The 23,176-nt window shown below is 49.1% G+C and overlaps 1 protein-coding gene across 2 annotated transcripts in view; it reads left to right on the top strand.

Annotated features, from left to right (window-relative positions):
* Nucleotides 1–23,176, top strand: part of HADHA (hydroxyacyl-CoA dehydrogenase trifunctional multienzyme complex subunit alpha) — a 41,852-nt gene that overhangs the window by 15,492 nt on the left and 3,184 nt on the right. For both annotated transcript variants that reach the window (XM_075063558.1, XM_032778831.2), the window contains 10 exons: nucleotides 1,095–1,217; nucleotides 2,021–2,139; nucleotides 3,142–3,198; nucleotides 6,742–6,851; nucleotides 12,069–12,203; nucleotides 13,255–13,426; nucleotides 14,240–14,326; nucleotides 18,398–18,538; nucleotides 20,005–20,073; nucleotides 21,888–22,083. In XM_075063558.1, coding sequence (XP_074919659.1) covers nucleotides 1,095–1,217; nucleotides 2,021–2,139; nucleotides 3,142–3,198; nucleotides 6,742–6,851; nucleotides 12,069–12,203; nucleotides 13,255–13,426; nucleotides 14,240–14,326; nucleotides 18,398–18,538; nucleotides 20,005–20,073; nucleotides 21,888–22,083 — 1,209 coding nt within the window. The remainder of the gene's footprint in view (nucleotides 1–1,094; nucleotides 1,218–2,020; nucleotides 2,140–3,141; nucleotides 3,199–6,741; nucleotides 6,852–12,068; nucleotides 12,204–13,254; nucleotides 13,427–14,239; nucleotides 14,327–18,397; nucleotides 18,539–20,004; nucleotides 20,074–21,887; nucleotides 22,084–23,176) is intronic.

Genomic DNA, 23,176 nt, shown 5'->3' with positions numbered 1-23,176 from the left:
CTTGTTCCTTGAAGCATATTCTGTGGTATCTCAGTGCTTGGCTGTAGATAACCGATTTCTTGGTATATCTGGGGTGGCTACAGGATCAGTGAAGATAAGTTTGGTGATCCCTGGGTTTCTTGTTTATGGTTGTCTGTAGGGTTCCATTGCTGAAGCTGATCATGGTGTCTAGGAAGTTGATGCTGGTGTGAGTGTGTTCTAGAGAGTTTGATGGATGGGTAGTGGTTGTTGAAGTGATAGATTTCTATGAGAGTGGCTAGGTGATTTGTCCAGATGATGAAAATACATTGGTATCATATCAGGTACATCATCGCTTTTGTGATGCATTTTTTTCCAGACATTCTTCCTCAAGGTGGCCCATGCAGAGGTGGACATATTGGGGAGCCATCCTGATACCCAGGGCTGTTCCCAGGGTTTGGACAAAGTGTTTTGTTGTTGAATGTAAAGTTATGATAAGTGAGGATGAAACAGATGAGTTGAAAATGTTTGGGGTGGAGATCTGAGTGTTGTCCATTGTCTTGTAGCTTTTTGAGGCAGTCATCGCTGTTGCTATGAGGGATGTTGGTGTCTAGGGAGATGACATCCATGGTACAATCTGTTAACTACTTTATGCTAAACAGTCTGTTCCACCTCATATCTAGCTGTAACGCTCTGGGTACCTTCCCCAGACCTGAAGAGCTCTGTAGAGCTTGAAGGTCCAACAAAATATATCACCTCACCCACCTTGTGTCCCCAGTATCCTGGGGCCGGGCCAGTCCAGCTATAACACTGCATCCAGCAATGGATAATATACTCACTGCCTAGTCCTGTAAGGTCATTAGCCCACCTGCACTGGTGTTACTCAGAAAATGCCATAATACTGAAGCTAAATTACAGCTTTGTGCCTTCCTTAAAAGCTGTTTGTTCAACTCTTTGGTACTTGATTTCTCTGATAAAACAGTTCTATGGGCTGGGGTGGAGCTGTAGAGATCAGCAGACATGTGTCCACTTTGGTCTCATCTTTCCAGGGAGAGCTATTTCTAACAAAATACCTCCCCATCATGTAATCCTGCAGGCTGCATTCCCCCTCTGACTCATCCTTTCTGTGTTCCCAGGACCAGGCACCAAAAGTCCAGAAGAACGAACAATTGAGTACATGGAGGAGGTAGCGATTGACTTTGCCAGAGGACTAGCCAATAAGACAGTGTCCCCCAAAAGGGAAAAGGGGCTGGTCCAGAGTAAGTGTGTGGGATGCAGGCAACAAAGCTTAACTTAAAGGCATATTAGTGGGTTAATTCACTTCTGCCTCTAGAGACATGATTTCAAAATCCTCAAGGAATCCCTCATGAATTAAATTGGCCTAGTTTTAACCAACAGTAGCCATACTCTGACAGCCCCATGAACTGGCAGGATTGCTGGTCTCCAATCAGGAGCAAAGCGTGCTGCACTTCAGAAAGAAGGTGCATTGGCAGAGCTGTGTGGAAAGGCCCAGGACAGGAGTAGTAGGGAGTGGGGAGTTAGGACCAAGGGGCATTGGCTGAACTTCTGCAGTAGCTGCCCACAATACACACTGGCTAGCTAGTAAGTGCCATGCTTTGCATCCAAGCTTGTGCACTGAATGTAGCTGCAATCCCCTTCAGAAAAGCACTCCACAAGTGAGTCATAGTAATAATCCTTATTTAATGGAGTTCAAGGAAGCCGCTAAATCTTGCTGTGAAGTCCTGCTCCCCTGAAGTCAATTGGAGTTCTTGCCGTTGATTTCATAGGAGCAGCCTTTGACTCTCCGTGGAATTTATCACCCTGGAATGGATGGTAAGAAAGTTCAGCTGTCTAAGTGGCCGACCCTCCAATCTGATCTGTGCTAGCTGTATCTAATAATGGGGTTTAAGGTGAGCACCTCTCTTCTCCTTCCATAGAAAGTTAGCGAGTCGGAGCTGCCACATCCACACTGGTCACTGTAGCTGACTAGCTAGTGTCCATGTCAGGGCTGGATTTCGGTGATCTGTCGTATGCCCAAGTGTTGCCTTGTGTCCTCTTGCAGAACTGACAGACTATGCCCTGTCTGTTCCCTTTGTGAGGCAGCAGATCTACAAAACAGTGGAGAAAAGGGTGCAGAAGCAGACAAAAGGACTCTACCCTGCTCCCCTGAAAATCATTGAGGTAACGCCCCACCTGAGGAGCATGACACAAACATTGCATCTGGGTGAGATTGGTGAGCTCTCTGGGGCAGCACCTTGCACAACAGGGTCCTGGTTCATGACTGGGGCTCCTGGAGGCTAGGATAATATAAATAATTGCCCTATGCAGAGGGAGATTGGTCTTCCCCTTGCGCTTAATCAGGCCAGAAATTGCTGGGAGGATTCGGCTAAGGGTATAATCAGAGGTCTGTCCAGTTAGTGGCCAGAGCAGCTTGTGCGTTAGATTCAATGGAATTCACAGGTGTTTCCAAAAGGAAACACATCCCCGTTCAAATACAATTGTGCCAATATTCTGGTTGTGAGGGACACCAGAACCACACAGTAAAGGGAAGGAGGATAGATAAGAGAGAATACACTTCCTCCATGAAACTTTCAACTGCAGCTCTTGCACCATTCTCACCCCATCTCTAGCTAGATAATGTGATTATAAATCCTTTGGAGCATCGATAGTAAGTATGTTTGTACAAGACCAAGCACACAGGGTAAAAATCTCAAATGCCTAAGTGATTTAGGCATCTGGAGCCCATTGGACTGATTAAATTTATGCTCCTAAGTCACTTAGGTGCATCTGAAAACTGCTTTCAATGTTGTCTTATTTGTAAAACTTTTTGTAGCAGAGACCTCTTTCTGGGAGCTGCTTCAAGCTGCTCTTCCTGGCTCATGAGTGCCAGTTAGCCTAGCCCCCGTGTTGGGCACAACCCTACTGAAGTAATTCCGGATTCTAGGAGCTCGGTGCACAAATTAGACTGATGGCAACTTGAATGCCCCACCATTGATATCTGCTCTATCAGTATGTTGCTGGAGCTCGCTTGGAAGAACATGGAGCAGTCGCACAAGAGTTCAAAGAGAATCTCGTGAACAGAACTGGCCAGGAAGGGCTCTTCCTGGTGCTAAATGCATTGGCCCCAAAAGAGAACATAATGTATGAAATGGCCCATTTTCACTGCCTCTCTCCTCCATGTAGGTTGTGAAGACTGGCCTGGAGCAGGGGAATGAAGCCGGCTACCTCGCTGAATCCCAGGTAAACATACTGTGGAACTCTTCTTTTATCCTTAAGATGCATATTTACCTCAAACTTGCTTTCAGCTTTGCACAAGGGAATGCTTAAAGGGACAGCCCAGGAGCGGGTAGTGTTGGGCACCCATCCTGTGACCCTGTGCTGCTGCTCTGTGTGGAATTGGGTCTGTATCTTCCATCTCCATGCACAGGTTCACATTTTAAACCAGTGAGAGAATGTAGTCAAATTCACAAGTCTGGCTAAGGTGCCCCCTATTCCTTGGTCATAATGGCTGTGGTCTTCTAGCAGAGTAGGCAGGTGTTCATAGTGAGATCACAGCCAGAGACAGAAGTGGGGGCATGAAACACAGGAACTGCCATACCAGATCGGGGCAGCGGTCTGTCTTGTCCAGTATCTGTCTGACAGTGGCCAGTACCAGATGCCTCAAAGAAGATCGCAAGAAACCCGCTAGTGGGCATTTCTAGAGTAACTTGCCCATAAAGAAGCTTCTTCCTAGTCCCTGTCAGTGGTTAGGGCTAACCTCTCTTAGGCTGTCTTCGCTAATACAAATATCTAATCCTATTTAGTACCCTTTTGGCCTCTGCCATGTGGCAGTGGGTTCCACAGGTGGTTTGTGTATCGTGTGAAGTATTTTCTTTGATCTTCACTGACTGTCCCCTCGTTCTTGTTGTATGAGATACTGTAAATCAGCACAGTCATGTATCTACTCAGCACCGTTTGTTGTTCCTCTGGCGTGTCTAAACCATTCGAATCCTAGTCTCATGTGGAAGTCTTTCCCCACCTGTCTCGGATCCCTCTATTTCTGTTCCTGTGTTTTGTAACAGGCTAGCCTGAACAAAGCACAGGGTTCTGGGTGATGGGGTAGCACTCGCTTATATAATGGCTTTATCATTTCGTTATTTTCTGTTCCTTTCCTTCTACGTCCTAACACTGTTTCCTTTTTTGTTCGCTGCTTTGCACTGGGCAGGTGGTTTTTCTAGAGTTGTCCACAGTGATGCCCAGGTCTCTTTCCTGAATAGTTCCAGGTAATTTAGAACTCAATAAAGTGAATGAGCAATTCAAATGATTCCTTCCAACCTCCATGACCTTGTATCCTGTCATTGCTGAATTTCCTCTGCCATGTTGTCCGTTCACCTAGGCTGGGTACGTCCTTCATTCTTTAGTCTTGACTCACTGACTTACTTGTCATCTGCACATTTTTCCACCTCACTGTTCATCCCATTTTCCAGGTCATGAATATTTAACATCTGCCCTAGTACAGACCCTTGGGGCATCCCATTGTTAACCTTGTGCCGTATTGAAAGCTGGCCACTTTTACTCTTTCTGTCTGTGCCATACTTCAGTCTGAGTCAGAACTTCACTGTGCGCCTTCCCATGGCCACTTGGTTTCCCTAGGAGAGACTCTGTCAAAGTCTCTTTGAAAGTCCAAATTATTCAGTTCTGTTTTGTGGGCATGCTCAACAAATCTTACTAGATTAGTGAGGCCCAGGTTTCCTCTGTAGAAGTCGTACTGGCTAGTCCCGTATGCTGTTAACCTGGGGGTGTTTTTTGTAATCACTTCAGTACCAAGTACCCAGGTTGAAGTAGGGCTCACATCCTAGCTCCCAGGAGCCCCTGTTCCTTTTTTGACCCTCCAGTCCTGACACAGTAGCTGTTCTGGAAGGTTTCTATTTCTGCAGCACTTGTAGGTATCTCCTGTCTGTTCCTGGTGACACAGGCCTCCTAACTGTGAGGTGGTGCTGGAACAAACTCTTCTTGTGCTTTGATCTGAAAGCTCCTTAACTGAAAGAGTAGTCCAGGGTAGATTGCCCAGCACTCTCTGAAGAGTGGTGTGAGAAAATCACTCTGCTTTCCAGCAATAGTTTTCTGTTTGATTACTCCTCTTTGCCCCCTAGGAATAGGTAGACTTGCAGATTCTCCTCCTGGCTTCCTGTTTCCAATATGCTTAAAGATTTTTGTTTTGTCTCTGGCTTTTTGCCCTTCGCAGTGAATTTTGCACATTGCCTCCTGTAGTGTGGACTGTGTTGATTTCCCTGGAGTTGGATTCCAGCTTGAGTAACACCAGGAGCTTGGCTGTTTAACCAGACTGGCATTTCTTGTCCTCCTGCTTCTTTGTTTTGTTAAATAGCAAAGCCTGAGAGGTTATTCCCACCGAAGCCTGGGGAGCTGGCTCACCAGCTTCTCCAAACCACTGATTGAGAGCAGCCTGTGTCTGCTCAATAAGAGTAGAAACTGGTTTACAAAGGGATGTAAATTGTTGCTTCAAGTGCATAAAGAGAGTAGGATCCTTATTGTGGTGCTTCCCAGGATGATTTCCAGTTACTCTGGGAACTACAGGGAGCAGGAAGGTGTATGAGCCTGAGCCTGCCCTTCAATGAGCATATACCCTCTCCCGGTGGCAGAGCAGCTCCTAATGCAGCTAGCCCCAGGAGTAGCTCAGGCAGCAGCCTGTGGACTGCTCTCCTGGCACTCTGCTACACAGCCAGAGCGTGCGTGAACCACAAGCGGATGTCCCATCTGTGAGCAGTGTGCAGAGAATGGAGGAACAACAACATATTGAGAAGAAAGCAGTAACTCAAGACATGGGGTGGAGGAATAAAGCAGGACAGGAAACAGACTGAAATCAGGTTTCAGAGTAGCAGCCATGTTAGTCTGTATCCGCAGAAAGAGCACGAGTACTTGTGGCACCACCTTTTCATGTTCTCTGTATGTATAAATATCTTCTTGCTGTATGTTCCAGTCTATGCATCTGATGAAGTGGGCTGTAGCCCACAAAAGCTTATGCTCAAATAAATTTGTTAGTTTCTAAGGTGCCACAAGTACTCCTGTTCTTTCTAGGTTTCTAGCAGGCACCCTCATTCATCACAGAGGCAGCACTGTCAGACAAAAGAGGAGAATGAGAGAAGTTCTGTGGTCTGCAGAAGGCCAGATTAGAACATCAGTGACTCCTTCTGGCTATATAATCTATGAACATTGTGCCAAGGGGTGGAGGAAGCACGTGCTCTTCAGAAGCCATAGATAATGCTAACTACAGGAAATCATATCATTGAAAGAGCAGTCTTCTGCTTGGTGGTGGGAGGCCACTGGAACTTGATGGGTCACCATGGTGGCACTAGTGTTCTATGGCTCTCAGGAGGTCACAGAAATCATAGAATCTCAGGGTTGGAAGGGGTCTCAGGAGGTCATCTAGTCCAACCCTTTGCTCGAAGCAGGACCAATCCCCAGACAGATTTTTTGCCCCAGATCCCTAAATGGCCCCCTCAAGGATTGAACTCACAACCCTGGGTTTAACAGGCCAGTGCTCAAGCCACTGAGCTATCTCCCCTGCACCCAGACAGGAAATCCCTTGTTCCTTTCTCCCTCTGGAGGTTTGGCTATTCTGTACTCTCGCTATGGATGGCAATACCCCACCTGCTTGCACGGCTCTAGAATGTCTGCACTGATCTGGAATGCTGGCATATTTTTTTTTGTCCTGTTGTACATGCTAAAAATGCTGGAACTGTTGAATCCAGAGGCCAAAACATCTGACTTCCTTTCTCATTTCAGAAATTCGGTGAACTTGCAATGACTGCAGAATCCAAGGCGTTGATAGGCCTCTACCACGGACAGGTGCAGTGCAAGAAGAATAAGTTCGGAGCACCAAATCAAGAGGTCAAGTAAGTTAAACACAGACTGGTTGAAAGGGCAGTAAAGAGAATCTTAGACCTATTCATACTCCTCTAGCCAGTAGGGTCTGACATGGAGGCCAGTTCTGTTCAGCAGTATGGCAGAAAGGCAGTTCCAGTGTCCTCTGGAAGGTCTGACTTCTCACCAGCACATAGTCTTCCCACATGGTGATAACGTTTTTCGGGGTGAGCCTTGACTGAGTTATTTCTGTCAGACAGAAATGTGTTCAGGCTGGATCTGCCCTGAGGTTAACCAGTGTTCCTACTTGGAACTTCATCTTCCCAGGGATTGTCTGCTGCTTGAGTTGCATTGACTCTCACAGCGATCATGAAATTCGCACACAGGTTCCTGTAACTTGCTCTTGTTTAACATGTGCCTCTGGCTGCCTGTTGGATCAACTTTAGGCTGACCCCCTGCCCTATACTCTGATAGAGGAAGATTCTTGAGATGATGCTGTCTGTCACGCTGTCTGGAGTGGCTTACGACCGTGAGTGCCAGCCTCAGGGCAGACTCAAACAATGGCATGGATCCCAAACTGGTTGTGTTGTATACTTAGATTGCACCGAGTAACAAGTGTGAACATCTCAGACACTAGCACGGCATTAATAATGAGCCACAGACAGTCCCCTTGCGTATTCCAGTCTGTCTTGCCACCCAGGCAAGCTTGGCTTGGTGAGAGATGGTCCTTTACACCAGAAATCTCAGCAGGAATCACAGGTTACTCCCAGGCCCAAAAGACCAGTCACTGACCCCTGGTCACTTGTACTCTGATCTCAAACCAAAGACAACGCTTGCAGCCAATCCTGTAACAAACTAAAGGTTTATTAACTAGGAAAAAGAAATGAGGGTTATTTACCAGGTTAAAGCAGGTAACATACACAAATGAGGTACAATCTTAAGTTCAAAAGGTAGAAGAAGCTTCTGTAATACGCAAGCTGTTATGTCCTTTAGGGCTAAGCCAAGCCAAACAGGTTGGGCATCTCTTGCTTATGTTTAGAAATCTTTGCCCTTCAGAGTCCAGACAGCTTAAAGTGACCAATTTCTCCGTAACAGACATTTGTATTCCCTTCCCCCCAGTGTTCAAGACGGGATGTGGGCTTGTGCTGGTTGCTTCTCCCACACCACTGAGGAGGCAAACAACAAAGTTCTCTGTCCACAATGGCTTGTATAGTGTCTGTGCACCTTTTTGTGGGGGGAGAGGAGAACACCTCTGGTAGTAAACTCCTTGGTAATGCTTCTCCCCTGACTGGGGGAATCGACAGTCTTAATGAACATTTTTATATTCCAGCACAAACAGTTAAATGTTCTCTTATCACCTGGCATGCGGATGGAAATGGGATTTGTACAATGCGAGTATTAACATTCCATGAGGAAGCACATCTGTGTAACTCAAATATCTACTTTTAACAATACTAACATACGTGAGCCAGACTGTAGGGCCCCGCTTGGGACTAGTGTAGAGTCCTGCAGCAGGACTGGGATCCCGTGGGAATCCGCTGCCATAACAGCAGAAGCAGGATTTAAAAGTTGCACGCAGACTCCACCAGACTGTTTCCCAGCGATGCACTATCAGTGTTCAGTGAGGCCTGGGGGCCTTGGCATGAGCTGCTACGTTGGCTGCCAGCCTCTCACTCCCCTGCAGTTTGCAGGTTGTTCCCTTGAGGCTCTTGTAGCACTTTCATTAGCCAGTGGCCTTCCTACTTCTGAGATACTTCAGTGTTTGTGTTTGTACTTTTCCACTTGACGTGGCAGAGTTTGTTCCCTTTTATTTTCCTCAGTTGGATTTGACTTCCACTTGTTAAAGGGAGTCTTCTTGCCTCTAACTGCTCTGTTTAGCCATGGTGGCATTTTTTTAATCCTCTTTTATTGTTTTGTTTTTATTTTAAATTTGGGGTATACATTTAGTTTGAGCCTGTTATGGTGTTTTAAAGTCGTTTCCATGCAGCTTGCAGGCATTTCATTCTTGTGACTGTTCCTTTTTTTTTCCTCTAACAACCCTCATCTTTGTTTCAGAGTAGCAGCCGTGTTAGTCTGTATCTGCAAAAGGAACAGGAGTGCTTGTGGCATCTTAGAGACTAAAAAATTTATTTCAGTGTCTCTAAGGTGCCACAAGTACTCCTCATTTTTGTGTAGTTCCCCTTTTTTGAAGTTGTCAAGGTTTCTTTCCCCACTCTGAACTTTAGGGACAGATTTGTGGGACCTGCATGGACACTTCTAAGCTTAATTACTAGCTGAGATCTGGTAACCCTGCCACCACCCAGAATTTTCAGTGTCTGGGGCACTTTCTGTCCCTCCAGAACTTTCCCCTCCCTGGGTTGCCTTGAGAGGCTTCACCAATTCCCTGGTGAACACAGATCCAAACCCCTTGGATCTTAAAACAAGGAAAAAATCAATCAGATTCTTAAAGAGAGCTTTTAATTAAAGAAAGAAAGATAAAAATCATCTCTGTAAAATCAGGATGGAAAATGCTTTACAGGGTAATCAGATTCCTATAGACCAGAGGGACTCCACCACCCCCAGCCTTAGGTTCAGAGATACAGCAAACAGAGGTAAAAATCCTTCCAGCAAAAAGAAACATTTACAAGTTGAGAAAACAAACATAAGACTAACACGCCTTGCCTGGCTAATTACTTACAAGTTTGAAACATGAGAGACGGATTTAGAAAGATTTGGAGAGCCTGGATTGATGTCCCATCCCCTCTCAGTCCCGAGAGCAAACAACGAACACACAAAAAGCACAAACAAAGACTTCCCTCCACCAAGATGTGAAAGTATCTTGTCCCCCTATTGGTCCTCTGGTCAGGTGTCAGACAGGTTTACTGAGCTTCTTAACCCTTTACAGGTAAAAGAGACATTAACCCTTAGCCATCTGTTTATGACAGAAGTTGATTGCTATTGTGGAGAGTTTGTGAAATTTAATTACACTATGGTCGCTGTTACCAAGTGGGCCAGCTATATTCACCTCTTGGGTCAGATCCTGTGCTCCAGTTAGAACGAAATCAAGACTTGCTCTCCCCTTGGGGTTCCAGGACTAGCTGCTTCAAGAAGAGTCATTAATGGTGACTAGAAATGAGTGTTTTGCATAGGAGTGTTAGGCACCGGGACTAAGTATTATATAATAGTGTGGGACACCATGGCCCACGAGGGTCATACGCAGGATGAATATACCCAGGGTGCTGCTGCATCTTTCAGAGACATGCTGCCTGGGGAGGTTGGACCCTGTGACCTGAAAAACAAGTTTGATTCTTGCACACTGAGGCCCGGTCCAGCTAGGAGGGATGAGTGATCTCTTGCTGTGCAGCCCTCAAATCGGCTGGTAATGGAACTACAGGAGCTGCAGCAGTCTCTTTTAAGGGCCTTTCTCTCTGATTCTGGATTGTTGTGTGGATTGCTAGGTGTCTTTACCTTATGGCATGTATCCAGCAGTAGTTACAGTGTGGACATGGCTGGCTGTGGCGTCAGCTAAAGAATGTGCGGGAACAAATGTGCGCCGGTCTGGCTGTAACAATGCTGGTTCTGGCGGGACCCAACTGAGAGTGCCAATTCAGGACAAATTGCTTAAAGCAGGGCAGTTACAGCCCAAGGCTGGGGTTTTTCCACCTCCTAAGGCAAACCAAACCAGCCAGACAGAGAGGACTTTGGTTTCACCCCACTGGCTAACCACAAGTAACACAAGCAATTCCCTTAGACACTCCAGTCTCCCAGTATCACCACCAGTGTCAATACCTCAGTAAAAGGAAAAAAAGTTCTCTTGATCCCAAAGGACCAAGCCCCAGACCCAGGTCAATATACAAATCAGATCTTACCCACAAATCACGCCGTTGCCAATCCTTTAGAATCTAAAATCTAAAGGTTTATTCATAAAGGGAAAAGGTAGAGGTGAGAGCTAGAATTGGTTAAATGGAATCAATTACACACAGTAATGGCAAAGTTCTTGGTTCAGGCTTGTAGCAGTGATGGAGTAAACTGCAGGTTCAGATCAAGTCTCTCTAGAACATCCTCAGCTGGGATGGGTCATCAGTCCTTTGTGTAGAGCTTCCATTTGTAGCAACGTCCCTCCAGAGGTAAGAAGCAGGATTGAAGACAAGGTGGAGATGAGGCATCAGCCTTTTATAGTCTTTTCCAGGTGTAAGAACACGTCTTTGTTCTTACTGTGGAAAGTTATAGCAAAATGGAGTCTGGAGTCACATGGGCAAGTCCCTGCGTACTTTGCTGAGTTACAAGGCGTATCTGCCGTCTCTCAGTAGGTCAGTTGTACAGCTAATGGTCCTTAATGGGCCATCAAGCAGGCTAGGCAGAACTAACCAGGGCCGGCTTTATGAACTGTGGGGCCCGATTCGAATACCCGGCAGTGGTCCAGGGCTTCCGTGGCGCTTTGGCGGCTGGGGGTCCACTCCGGGTCTTCCACAGCAACAAAGGACCCCTATGCTGCCAAAAAAACCCAAAGCAGACCCCCATGCTGCCAAAGACCCCCGGAGCAGACCGCCACCTGGTGAGTTAAAAAAAAAAAAATTAAAAAGGCACCTAAGGTGGGGGGCCTGATTCTGGGGAATCCACCTAAAGCAGGCCCTGGAGCTAACAGCAACTTGTCTGGGGTGTCACCCAGAAGCACAGCACAAGTTTGAAATACAGACAGGATAGAGCCAATACTTATATCTTTAAATACAAAAATGACACATGCATACAGACAGCATAACCAGCAACCCAGAACCTTGTCTTAGATACCCTGTTTGACCCCCTTTATACAAGATTTGGTGCCACTACAGGACTTTGGTTGCAACCAGGATCTGTACGGTCCCAGTTCACGTCAATAACATCACGCTGGCATACAGGGCTTAGGAGATCTGAATGACAAAGGGCCTTCCAGTCACATGGCGGATGCTGAATGGACAGCAGCCCTCGGAGCAGTCACTGTAAAGGTTCCTCCTGTTACTCTGCAGTGAGGCTTTTGCTGGTGTCTTTGCTTGGGGAGAGAAAATCAAGGCAGCAGGTAATTCTCTCTGGTATAGAATAGCAGATTAGTGCTTGTTCCCTGCACCTGGGACAGCTTCTGACGAGGAACCCGTCAGCATTAGGCAGATCCTTCAGTATGGGTGCTCCCCGGTCAGGCAATACTCAAACGTAGGATTTACCTCTGGGGTTTAGTTTTTGTCATGCATTTAACCAATGAAAGCAGATTGCTAATGTGTCCTCCCCTTTCACTGCAGGACCCTGGCTGTTCTGGGAGCAGGGCTGATGGGAGCTGGGATTGCCCAGGTGTCTGTGGATAAGGGGCTGAAGACCATTCTGAAGGATACGACACTGCAGGACCTAGGCAAGGGACAGGAGCAGGTCTTCAAAGGGTACGTGAGCTGCAAACAAGCAGGACTGGGTTGGCTGGTGCCTCCTTTAGGCCAAGTACTTCTGTCTTTGCACATTGAGTAGGGATGACTGGCACATCCACTCCCTGGGAGAGGCCCCTTCACAGGAGCCAGGTTTCCGTTACTGGGGCAGAGTGGGCGTTTGCTCCTACGCTACCGCACGTGGTACAAGAACACTGCTCTTTCTGGGGGTGTGCGATTGAACATAGGAGTTAAACAGCTGGCTTGGCATGAGCATCACACGTGCTGCCCTGATCATGCCTTGACGTTCCTGCTTCCCCAGACGTCTTCCTTGTGCCTGGCCCAATCTGTAGCTCTGAATATAAACAACTGTGTAGAGGCCTGTAGCACGACCCTGGTGGGGCTTCGAGAACAATGGGTGAGACTGACCTACCCCTAAAGGGCACTTTGCCAAATATAACCTGCGCCATGTGTCTCCACTTGCAGGGGGGGAGTATGGGCTTGTCCTTTTGTCCCCCTCAGCATTCCCTGTGACCCACAGGCGTGTTGCCTTCTGGAGGGAGTTAGCTAGCAGGTACTTGTTCTGAGTCACTGCCCCTAAAGCTCCCTCCCACTGCTGCCAGGGCAGGTTTCGCTTTGTGTAGCTAGAGAGAGCTCAGCTATTTGCTGGAGCGAACCTGGGCTGCCCAGCACCAGTGTGGTAAGGAATGGGGGGGCTGTAAAGCCTTGTTTCTGGTTTCTCCTCCTCCTCCTTCCCATGTGCCCCCGGAGGCTACAGACATGATACTCACCCTCCCAAGCATTAGGATGATGCAAGCATTTGGTTTGCCCCCCAGTACCACTGTTTGCATCGGAGGGGCACTTGCCAGCCCTCCAGGTTGCCAGAGGAACATCACTCTAACAGCCAAAAGATGGGCCAGTGATCCGTGGCTGGATCTGGTGCAGGTGTTAAATGTCCGTCCCCCCCCCGCTGGCTGGGAGGGAAGGATTGACACGCAGGGTATGCTGTGCACTGCTAGTGCTTGTACTCGACCCACTGGCCCTGCTCTGGCAAGCTCCTCCTCCTCTCCAGGCTGAATGACAAAGTGAAGAAGAAGAACCTGACCCCTTTTGAGAGGGACATGATTCTCAGTAATATGAGGGGGCAGCTGGATTACAAGGGCTTCGACAAGGCTGACATGGTGATTGAAGCTGTGTTTGAGGACCTCAGCGTCAAACACAAAGTGCTGAAGGAGGTGGAAGCGGTGAGTTTTCCTATCTCCAAACAGCTGTGGTACATGTATGGTAGAGCCTGCTCCATCCTCCCCGTATTCCTACCAGGGCTGCTCTATATGATGCCCGGAGGAGGTTACTCTTGGCTGTCTAACTTCAGTGCAGGGGAGGGCTGCAGGGAACACTCTCCCAGGTCTGTCCCATTAGCTCTCTTGGCAGGGTTGTGCCTGCTGTTGTCTGACTTTCCACCTCCTCCTGGGAGTTGCTGAAAAGTCTGTCTTAGGAGTTTGAAGTGCAAATGGGGCATCCCAACTACCCCATCGCTCCTGAATCCCTTGTTGGCTGCTTCCCTGCTTGATATTCAGTGCCACCAGACGGGTAGACTTCAGCGAGTTACTCTCTTTGTGTTAAAGGAACTGGTCTCTGCCCATTGCAGTGGCATCTGATCACCTGATTGGGGTGTGTTGGCAGAGCCCTGCGGGCCCAGGGCTGGAATAGTTTCGTCGAATTGCGGGAGCGCTGCATTTGGAGGAGGAAGTCTGGTGCTGGCAGTCCCAGCTCAGGGCTGGAAGTGAGATCTGGCTTTGCCAGTGACTTGGAGTTGCTGAACATCTCTGGCTTCAGTTTCCATATCTGTAAAACTATCCTACCTAATGGAGTGTTGTGAGGCTCCATTCCCTGTCGTCTTAAAGAGCTTTCAGATCCTTTGGGGAAGGGTGTTATAAATGCACAGTGGTGCTAGAAGTCCTGAAAGGACTGCTGAAGCCTTGAGTCCAAACTACCTGCCACAAAGTGTCACTTGCGATGCTTGTACACATTGTTTATGGTGTCTGTTGTTTCCCTAGGTGGTCCCGCCTCACTGTATCTTTGCCAGTAACACATCTGCTCTCCCAATCAGTCAAATTGCTGCTGCTAGCAAAAGGCCGGAAAAGGTGAGTTCCAGAGTCCCTCCCACAGTTCAAATGTAGCGGCTTGGGACAGAGCTGCAAATGCCAGTGGGATGTGACTTCCAGTCTGGGTTTGCTGTTGGAGACAGGCAGTCATGGGGAGGTGCAAGTGGGACTGCACATTACATGTTTGGAACATGGAACGACGCAACGTGAGCTCCCAAAGGCAGCGCTTTGCGTCACTGTTTTTTACCGACCTGTGGATACTGAGGAGGGAGGAGTGGGGAGCTGACTTTTTGTGCATTGCTGAGACAGGTGCTAGAATGCTGCCTCCAGTTCTGGTGTCAACACTTGAAAAACTATGTTGGAAAATTGGAGAGGGGGTTAACAAGAGCCACAACTGATCTGAGGGTGGGAAGAAATGTCTTGTCTTAACTTAGTCAATCCTTGCTGTGTTGCAGGACAGAGCGTGCTCTGAGGGCGTGTATTGACCATGGTCCAAGGACCAAAGTGATGAGCTGCTCAAATGGTTTCAGCTGGTTCCCTTGCTTCCTGGGGGCTCACAGCTCTCTGAGCAATGGGGGTATTGCCATTATGTGGGGTCAGGTTACCCCCAGTGGTAGCGGGCTCCCCGGCTCAGCCTGCGGCGGATCTGGGGACATGGTGAGGGGAGTTCCCCTCGAGGCCTGAGCTGAATGAGCCGTCTGTACCAAGAGTAATTTCTCTCCTCCATTCTCAGTTATACTTATCACAGTAACAGCTCATCTGAAATGCAGATTGTTCATTCAAACATGCAAATGAGCTTCTGCCTCTCCTTCCTCTTGCTGGATAAATTGCCCATGTAATGATGCTTTATGGAAAACCAATAGGAAATCAGTTCAGTAATTAACACACTTTAATTAGTGGTGTGGTCTGCAGCTCTCATACAAGGTGCCTCTGTCTTGGGCAGATAGATGTTAGTGCTAAGTGTAGCTTCCAGTGGACATGAAGGTGACAGCCGGACTACACGACTGCATTAGTCAAATAGGCCACAGAACTGAATGATCTAAATGTAAACGATGTTCCTGTGGGAGGGTTGCACTTACCTCTAATTAGTGTCCGGAAAGGAACCGATTTGCACTTAAATTCAGATCATTACTGTAGCAACTACAGAAAATACAGTCTACAGCACAGGGAATTCACTCAACATCTGGTGGTTCTTTATAACCAGTGCTGTTGTGTTTTCCATGTCCAAAGCAGTGAACAGACATTAGTCCCTTCACTCGTCTCTGCCAGTGAGGTGGTAAGTATGTACCTAGCTGTGCTTTACAGAGGGAAGGTAGCAGAGAGGTCGTGTGGCTTGCCCAGTTGCTGAGCTGAGATTAGAGTGGAGAGGATAGGTCCATCAGTGGCTATTAAATTCACAGTCCATTTCAGTCAATTTCAGTCATAGGATTTTAAAAATCATAAATTTCACAATTTCAGCTATTTAAATCTGAAATTTCATGGTGTTGTAATTATAGGGCCCTGACCCAAAAAGGAGGTGGTGGTGAAGCAGGGGGTGGGTTGCAGTACTGCCAACCTTACATCTGTGCTGCTGCTGCTGCCTTCAGAGTGAGCAACTGGAGAACAGCAACTGCTGTCCGGTAACCAGCTCTGAAGGCAGAGTCGCCCCCAGCAGCAGCGGAGAAGTAAGGTGGCAGGTATGGTATTGCCACCCTTATTTCTGTGCTGCTGGCTGCAGAGCTGGGCCCTCGGTCAGCAGCTGCCACTCTCCAGCTGCCCAGCTCTGAAGGCAGCATAGAAGTAAAGGTGGCAATACCACAACCCCCTAAAATAACCCTGCAACTCCCCCGTGGGTCAGGATGCTCATTTGGAAACACGCTGGTTTTCCCCCATGAAATCTGTATAGTATAGGGTAAAAGCATACACAAGACCAGATTTCACAGGGAGGATATCAAATTTCACAGTTCATGGTGCATTTTTCATAGCAGTAATTTTGGTAGGGCCTCAGCTATTAGCCAGACTAGTCAGGGACACAACCCCATGCTCTGGGTGTCCATAAGCCTCTGACTGTCAGACACTAGGACTGGACAACAGGGGCTAGATTGCTTGATAATTGCCCTGATCTGTAAAAGCAGCAAAGAATCCTGTGGCACCTTATAGACTAACAGACGTTTTGGAGCGTGAGCTTTCGTGGGTGAATACCCACTTCGTCAGATGCGTATTCACCCACGAAAGCTCATGCTCCAAAACGTCTGTTAGTCTATAAGGTGCCACAGGATTCTTTGCTGCTTTTACAGGTCCAGACTAGCACGGCCACCCCTCTGATACTTGCCCTGATCTGTTCATTCCCACTGAAGCATCTGGCAGCAGCCACTGTCATGAGACTAGATCAGAAGTCAGCAGCCTTTCAGAAGTGCTGGGCCGAGTCTTCATTTATTCACTCTAATTTAAGGTTTCGCATGCCAGTAATACCTTCTAAAGACATTAAATTGTCTCTTTTTACAAGTCTATAATGTAGAACTAAACTATTGTTTGTATGTAAAGTAAATAAGGTTTTTAAATTGTTTAAGAAGCTTCATTTAAAATTAAACTAAAATGCAGAGCCCCCCAGACCAGTGGCCAGGACCCGGGCAGCGTGAGTGCCACTGAAAATCAGCTCGCATGCTGCGTTCGGCACATATGCCATAGGTTGCCTACCCCTGGACTAGATGGACCATTGATCTGACCCAGTGTGGGTGCTCTTATGATCAGAGGATAAAGATTCCTGCTTCTGAGTGCCATGTTCAGTCCACTAACCTGCTGCCTCCAGACTGTGCAAAACGCTGATGTCCTTTTTCTTTCAAACCCTGGCTTGTTAGGGAGTTATATATTAGCTTTAAAAAAGCCAAGTCTGAGTCCAGTGTGAGAATGGAAATATACCTTTTTAAAGTGATATTTTGGTCAGTGTTTGGCCACTGAAGTTAAGATTACAAAAGAACATCTCCATTCTGACAACTCAGAGGCTGAGCTTTTCCCTCATTATGTTTCCTAGAACTTTAAACCAAAGTAGGGACCCTGTCCTCAGTGTAACAATCAAACACAGCTCTGCTTCCAGGCCACCACTTCAGATCCCTCTAAGGCAACTGAAGGCTTCTGTCTAAAACTAGTCTGTATCCCTATTGAAAACTGCGCACCTGAAATCCACTATAAAAATCAGACTTCCAGGGAAGCCTCTACAGAGCGTTATACAGCCTGTTCCCGGTTCCTTCACTGGGTTCGAAATGATCTGTGGGCAACAGGATAGCAGCGCCTCCAGAGAACTGGATTAATCCATCTGCACCTAGTGGTTATAAGTGCTCAGAACGTCTGAAAAATCCTTCCCGAGGGGTGTTGAGATGGGCACCAAGGCCACTTCTGAAAAGTTGACCACCATGTTCCTGTACTAGCCCTAATCACATGTCTCAAACCCTTCTGCCTGCCCTGGTGCAGCTGGCACCATTTTAGATGTAGGGTGGTAGGTAGGAAACACATTGGTGACGCTGGGCGATTGTATCAGCACACGCGCATCTGGAAGCAGCATAGTTAGTGTGTGGCTGGTCTCGCATAGCTACCCTCAGACAGCAGGACACATTGAATCCAACAGGTGTTTGTCGTTGGTTACATTATGTTCACTGTTATGGTGGGCTGATGGAGGAGTGATTACTTCATCCTCCTGGCTCTACATTCATAGCATTTTCAACTTGGGTCTTCACTTGGACTACTGACTCAGCCTTTGGAAAACTCTCCGTCTCCTCTCCAAATGCAGTGAGTTGGCCCATTCACTCCACCAGTCTGCTCCTGAGAGGAACCTGGGAACCCCTGAGCACAGCTGACTTCCAGTGGTTGGAGGACAGTTATATGGACATACTGAGGTAGTTGACACAAGCCAGCTGACCACCTGCAGGAAAAAAAATAGGGTCGAATGAAGCCCCTAGCTACATTGTTAAGCCTTAAAATGGTTCAGTTCCATAGTACGGACCTGCTTGTGATCCCCCTTCAGAGCTTCAAACACTTTTGCTGTCAGGAAGGAGACCCCTCTCAGCATCTGCCTGAAACCAAGAGTCTGTCCAGTGTGGAGCTGAAAAGCCCGGTCTGTGCCTTATTTCCCGGCAGGTGATCGGCATGCACTACTTCTCTCCAGTGGACAAGATGCAGCTGCTAGAAATTATCACCACAGACAAGACCTCCCAGGATACAGCTGCCTCCGCTGTAGCTGTCGGCCTCAAGCAGGGCAAGATCATCATTGTAGTCAAGGTAAAGTACCCTTGCCTGAGATTCTGGCAGGTCCTGAAACCACTGACGGAGCCCGAGATGACAGCTGGATGAATCAAGAGGTTAACCACGAGCGTGAAATTCTTTCAGGCTTGCTAGGTGAGGAGGGGTTTGAGTTTCTCCACTACTAAAGGTTGAGGCTCTCATGAATTGGACTAGGCTGGTATTACAGCAGCAGGTCTGAAATGCATTGGAGCTGTTCACTAGTGCAGAGAACCCAAATGTGGAGGATGGGGTGAACTAGAGTATAGGAGAGGCTCACACCCTCCCAGCCGCCCCCTTTGCAGCAGCCATGAAGGTCTGGGTAGGTTGAGGAAGAGTGCTCCATTTTTCCTGCTCTTAGAAGGCTGGGGCTGCAAATGTATCAAATGCCTCGCTGGAGGCTGCTATCCAAAGTGGGACCCTGAGCAGGGACCAGTGCCTGGGTCAAAATCTTGCTACTGCTCCTTGTCCCAAGAGCTGCAGGCAGGGTGGGTTTGCTTCTGTCTGGAGGTTATCCTGGGCAGCGAGGCCCTGATCTAGCTGCTTAAGATGACAAACATCCCTGGGAGTAGGGCTGAGGGAAGTGGGAGCAGATCTGGACTAACAGGGAGGAGTTAGAGCCTGGTGCAGGGGCAGACAGAAGGGACACGAAAGAGGAAACCGTGCCATGACCTGTGGGGAGAGGGCAGTGAAGCCAGAGATGGGGTGTGCGGCACCACCCCAGTTAAGGGATTCCTAAATGATTGACCGTGCCCTCGAACCGGAACACCGCTGTTGTTCCTTTGAATTACAGGGGGGGCTTTCCTAGAGTGTGACCTGGGTACTAGGCTAAGTCTGGGACTAGCAAGAGCTGGACACATTTCTCAGACCCTGGGCCTTGTCACTCCCCCTTCCATTAAAGTAGGGGGCTGGGACTGTGAGCCAGGCCCCCTGCAGTGCCGGGACTTGTCTGCACTTGGTGGCAATGCTGTGCCGTGACCATTAGTCTCTGGAGAGTGCTCCCCCTTTTCTCTGAGCGAGTGTTAATCTTCTTCCCCTGCCTGCTGCCACTGGGGCAGTTCATGTGCGAGGTCACATCCCTTCCTTAGCTGCCCCCGGCACAGACCTGTGAATTCCACCCCTGTGCGAGAACGGACCCTGCTGCTGAGCGCTGCAGAGCTGGGGCAGTGACTCAGCAAGCTCCACAGGTCTCTGGACACTATTGTATGACACATTTCAGGAACTTAGTAGGAAGCAGAGGTGTGAGGAGCTTCCCACGTTCCTGTATCTTCCACTCGGGTCAAAACAAGCCATTCTAGGAGTTAATTATCGAGCACTGGAAATCCTGGGTGATTAGTGTCTCTGCATTCTAGGGCTCTGAAATCTAGCTCAGGAAGCAATGTTTCCAGTTTAAGTAGGCAGGGGGTGCTTGGTGTTGCAGAGCTTCTGACACTAACCTGCCTTGCTGTCCCATTTGCCTCTCCCAGGATGGACCAGGTTTCTACACCACCAGATGTCTGGGGCCAATGCTGGCTGAGGTGGTCAGAGTTCTCCAGGTGTGTATTGGAATCGAGTGTGCTGCTGGAAAGCACCAGGGTGCAGAGAAGCTGCCAGGTGTTAAAGTAGATGAGATTCTCCTGTTTCTGCCTACAAAGTCAGGCTGGCCCAGAGCCCAGCCATGTCCTAGAGGGGTGTATGTAGAGAAACTGTCCTCACTGGTTCTCCCAGACTGGGCAGACCACTACAGCCCCAGTGCTGCTAGAAGATAGGACTCCGTGGCTGCCTCCTCACCCTCTGGGTGTCTGTTTTGGGAGGATGAGAATGTGCCCACCAAACCACAGATCCCAGCCAGCCAAGCGGCTTGTGGATTGTTATAAAGAGGAAGTGGGGAAGGATGGAAAGAGGTACGTCATTTCTGTCTTGCCATCTCCAAAAGCTTGACCCTTGATCGTCTGAGCTCCATTTCCATGACCCTGTGCCTGGCCGGCGTGCTGGGTTATTGTCTGAGCGTGCGTCCAGCCGCAGGGGTCTCTTACAGGCAGCTCAGTTGGTGAACTTGGGTAGAACATTTGACAACTCCCAAGCTGCTGTTTCTCCAGTTGCTCAACCAGGGATTTGCCTGGAAGAGAAGTGGTGGGACTTTCCCACCCACAGTCCCCTCTGAGCCCTGACCCACAGGTGCTGTCTGCTCTTAAACTTCGCAGGTGAAAGAGCAAGTCACTGAACTGTTTCTGCACCTATCTGAGGGGGCCAGCTGCTGCTCAGAGGGGTGAGAGTTTAATGCAGACCTCACAGAGCACTTTGAAGTCACTGGCTGGAAGGGCAGAGTGTTCTGCAGCAAGGGGGCAGAATAGACCTCAGCCCAGGCAGGAGGAATGTAGTGGCCAAAATGTCTCTTGAATGGAGCAAGGGTTTGAGTTGGGAGAGTAGCAGGTTCTAATCTCATCTCTAACACTGCCTAGATAGAAGGCCCTGGGAAGCTGGTTATCGTCTGCCTCAGTTTCCCCATTGGTGGAAGGGAGGAGGGTACTTGCCCATTTGTGTAAAACCTGGAGACAAGAAATTGAATGGGCAGCAGGTTTAAAACAAATAAAATGAAGTTCTTCTTCACACAGCGCACAGTCAGCTTGTGGAACTCCTTACCTGAGGAGGTTCTGAAGGCTGGGACTATAACAGCATTTAAAAGAGAACTGGATAAATTCATGGTGGTTAAGTCCATTAATGGCTATTAGCCAGGATGGGTAAGAAATGGTGTCGCCTCTGTTCATCAGAGGATGGAGATGGATGGCAGAAGAGAGATCACTTGATCATTGCCTGTTAGCTTCACTCCCTCTGGGGCACCTGGTACTGGCCACTGTCAGTAGACAGATACTGGGCTAGATGGACCCTTTGGTCTGACCCGGTACGGCCGTTCTTATGCTCTTATGAGATCACTGGATGGAACAAAAGTGCAAAGCTCTTTACGAAGGTTTAGGAGCTTACCTTAAGGCCTCAAGTTCTTTGGGGCTGGGACGGGCATCTTAGCACAATGGAAGCAGAGCCCAGGACACGGGCTCCTCAGTGCTCCGTCGATCCAGTAAAGTACAGTGCTGTGCCACCCAGGCTATTGGGTGCCACCTGGAGGGGCCCCCTTCTCCCCCCCTCCAAGGAATCTTCTGCCTGGCTGCAGCTGGGAGCAGGAGCAGCTACTGACAAACCTCCTTGGCTTGTGCGGGTCCCAGCTCCCTAGAAGTATGTGGAAGCCAATGGCTGGAAGCTGTGATGTACCAGCAGGTATTAGGCCTGCTGTCACTGAGGCCCACGTGGGACCTGGCTCTCCATCTCCACAGGCCTTAGTGCTCAACGGCTTCCCCCTTTCTGCCCCCTGCAGGAAGGCGCTGACCCCCGGAAAGTGGACGCCCTTTCCACAGGATTCGGCTTTCCCGTGGGTGCCGCCACCCTGATTGACGAAGTGGGCGTGGACGTGGCCGCGCACGTGGCAGAGGATCTCGGCAAGGCCTTTGGCCAGCGCTTTGGGGGCGGGAACGTGGAGCTGCTCAAGCGCATGGTAGAGAAGGGCTTTTTAGGTGAGTGACCCCAGATCGCTTGAGCTGGGCTGTTCGGTGCCAGTCCCTGGGCTGGGCTCCCAGCAGCCACTTCACCCTTGTGCTCGAGCCCACCAAAGCTGTTCCTGTTGTTCCCTGGGACGCAGCGATCCCTGCTGGGCGGGGCTTGAGCCCTTCCAAGTCCTGGCCTGATGACACCAGTTACTGATTGCCGGCCCCTGGCCAGGGGCCGGAGGGGCTGCAGCTCCAGCCACCTAGAGCCTCGTGAGATGCAACTGTGACAAAGCCACTGCTGGCCACTAGAGGCCACTGTTCCTCAGACATGCCCCAGGGATACCTGTTCCCTGCTGACGGCTCCACAATGTGCCAGCCCACAGGGGAGTGCTGCATGCTGGGACCTGTAGTCTGTGTGGGTTACATCTTTGTATTAAGGATGAAGATAGCTGCATTGTAGACATGGGCTGCGGTTGGCCAACAGGCTGCACTTGGGTCACAGAGTTTGGGGAAGACAAGGCCCTGCACCCCTGGCTCCCTGCGATTTACCATGACTCTCAGCCACCCAGTAAAACAGAAGGTTTATGTAGACGACAGGAGCACAGTCCAAGACAGGTCTTGCTGGTACAGACAACAGGACCCCCTTTAGGTCCATCTGGGGGCCCCAGGGAGGCCACAGCCCTGTTGGTTGGGGCGCCCCTCTCCATTTCCAGCCAGCTCCAAAACTGAAACTCCCTTCAGCCAGCTCCTTTCTGGCCTTCCCTCGGCTCCTCCCCCAGCCTTTGTGTCCTTTGTCCAGTTTCCCCAGCAGAGGTGTCACCTGGCCTCCAAACCCGCTCCTGGATTCTCAGGTTACATGCTCAGGTGTCCTCCCTTCCCCAATGCAGACAGTCCCAGCCAAACTCCCCTGCAACCTTCCCAGGTCCATACTCCCCACTCAGCATTCAAATAACACAGCAAGAACATTCCCACTTCGTCACAACTTGGGTCACTCTGGTCTTAATTTTGGGATGTCTCCTGACCCTAGCAGGCCCCTGCTCTTAAGCACTGATGAGATGCAAACTTGGGGCAGGATCTGCTGTCAGCAGAGCCGTGGAAGCCAGTCACCCCACCTCTTCTC

The sequence above is a fragment of the Chelonoidis abingdonii genome, chromosome 3 (genome assembly GCF_003597395.2).
Source record: "Chelonoidis abingdonii isolate Lonesome George chromosome 3, CheloAbing_2.0, whole genome shotgun sequence".
NCBI classification, from domain to species: domain Eukaryota; kingdom Metazoa; phylum Chordata; order Testudines; family Testudinidae; genus Chelonoidis; species Chelonoidis abingdonii.
Note: the sequence above shows the minus strand (reverse complement) of the source record. Positions and strands in the feature narration are given on the sequence as shown.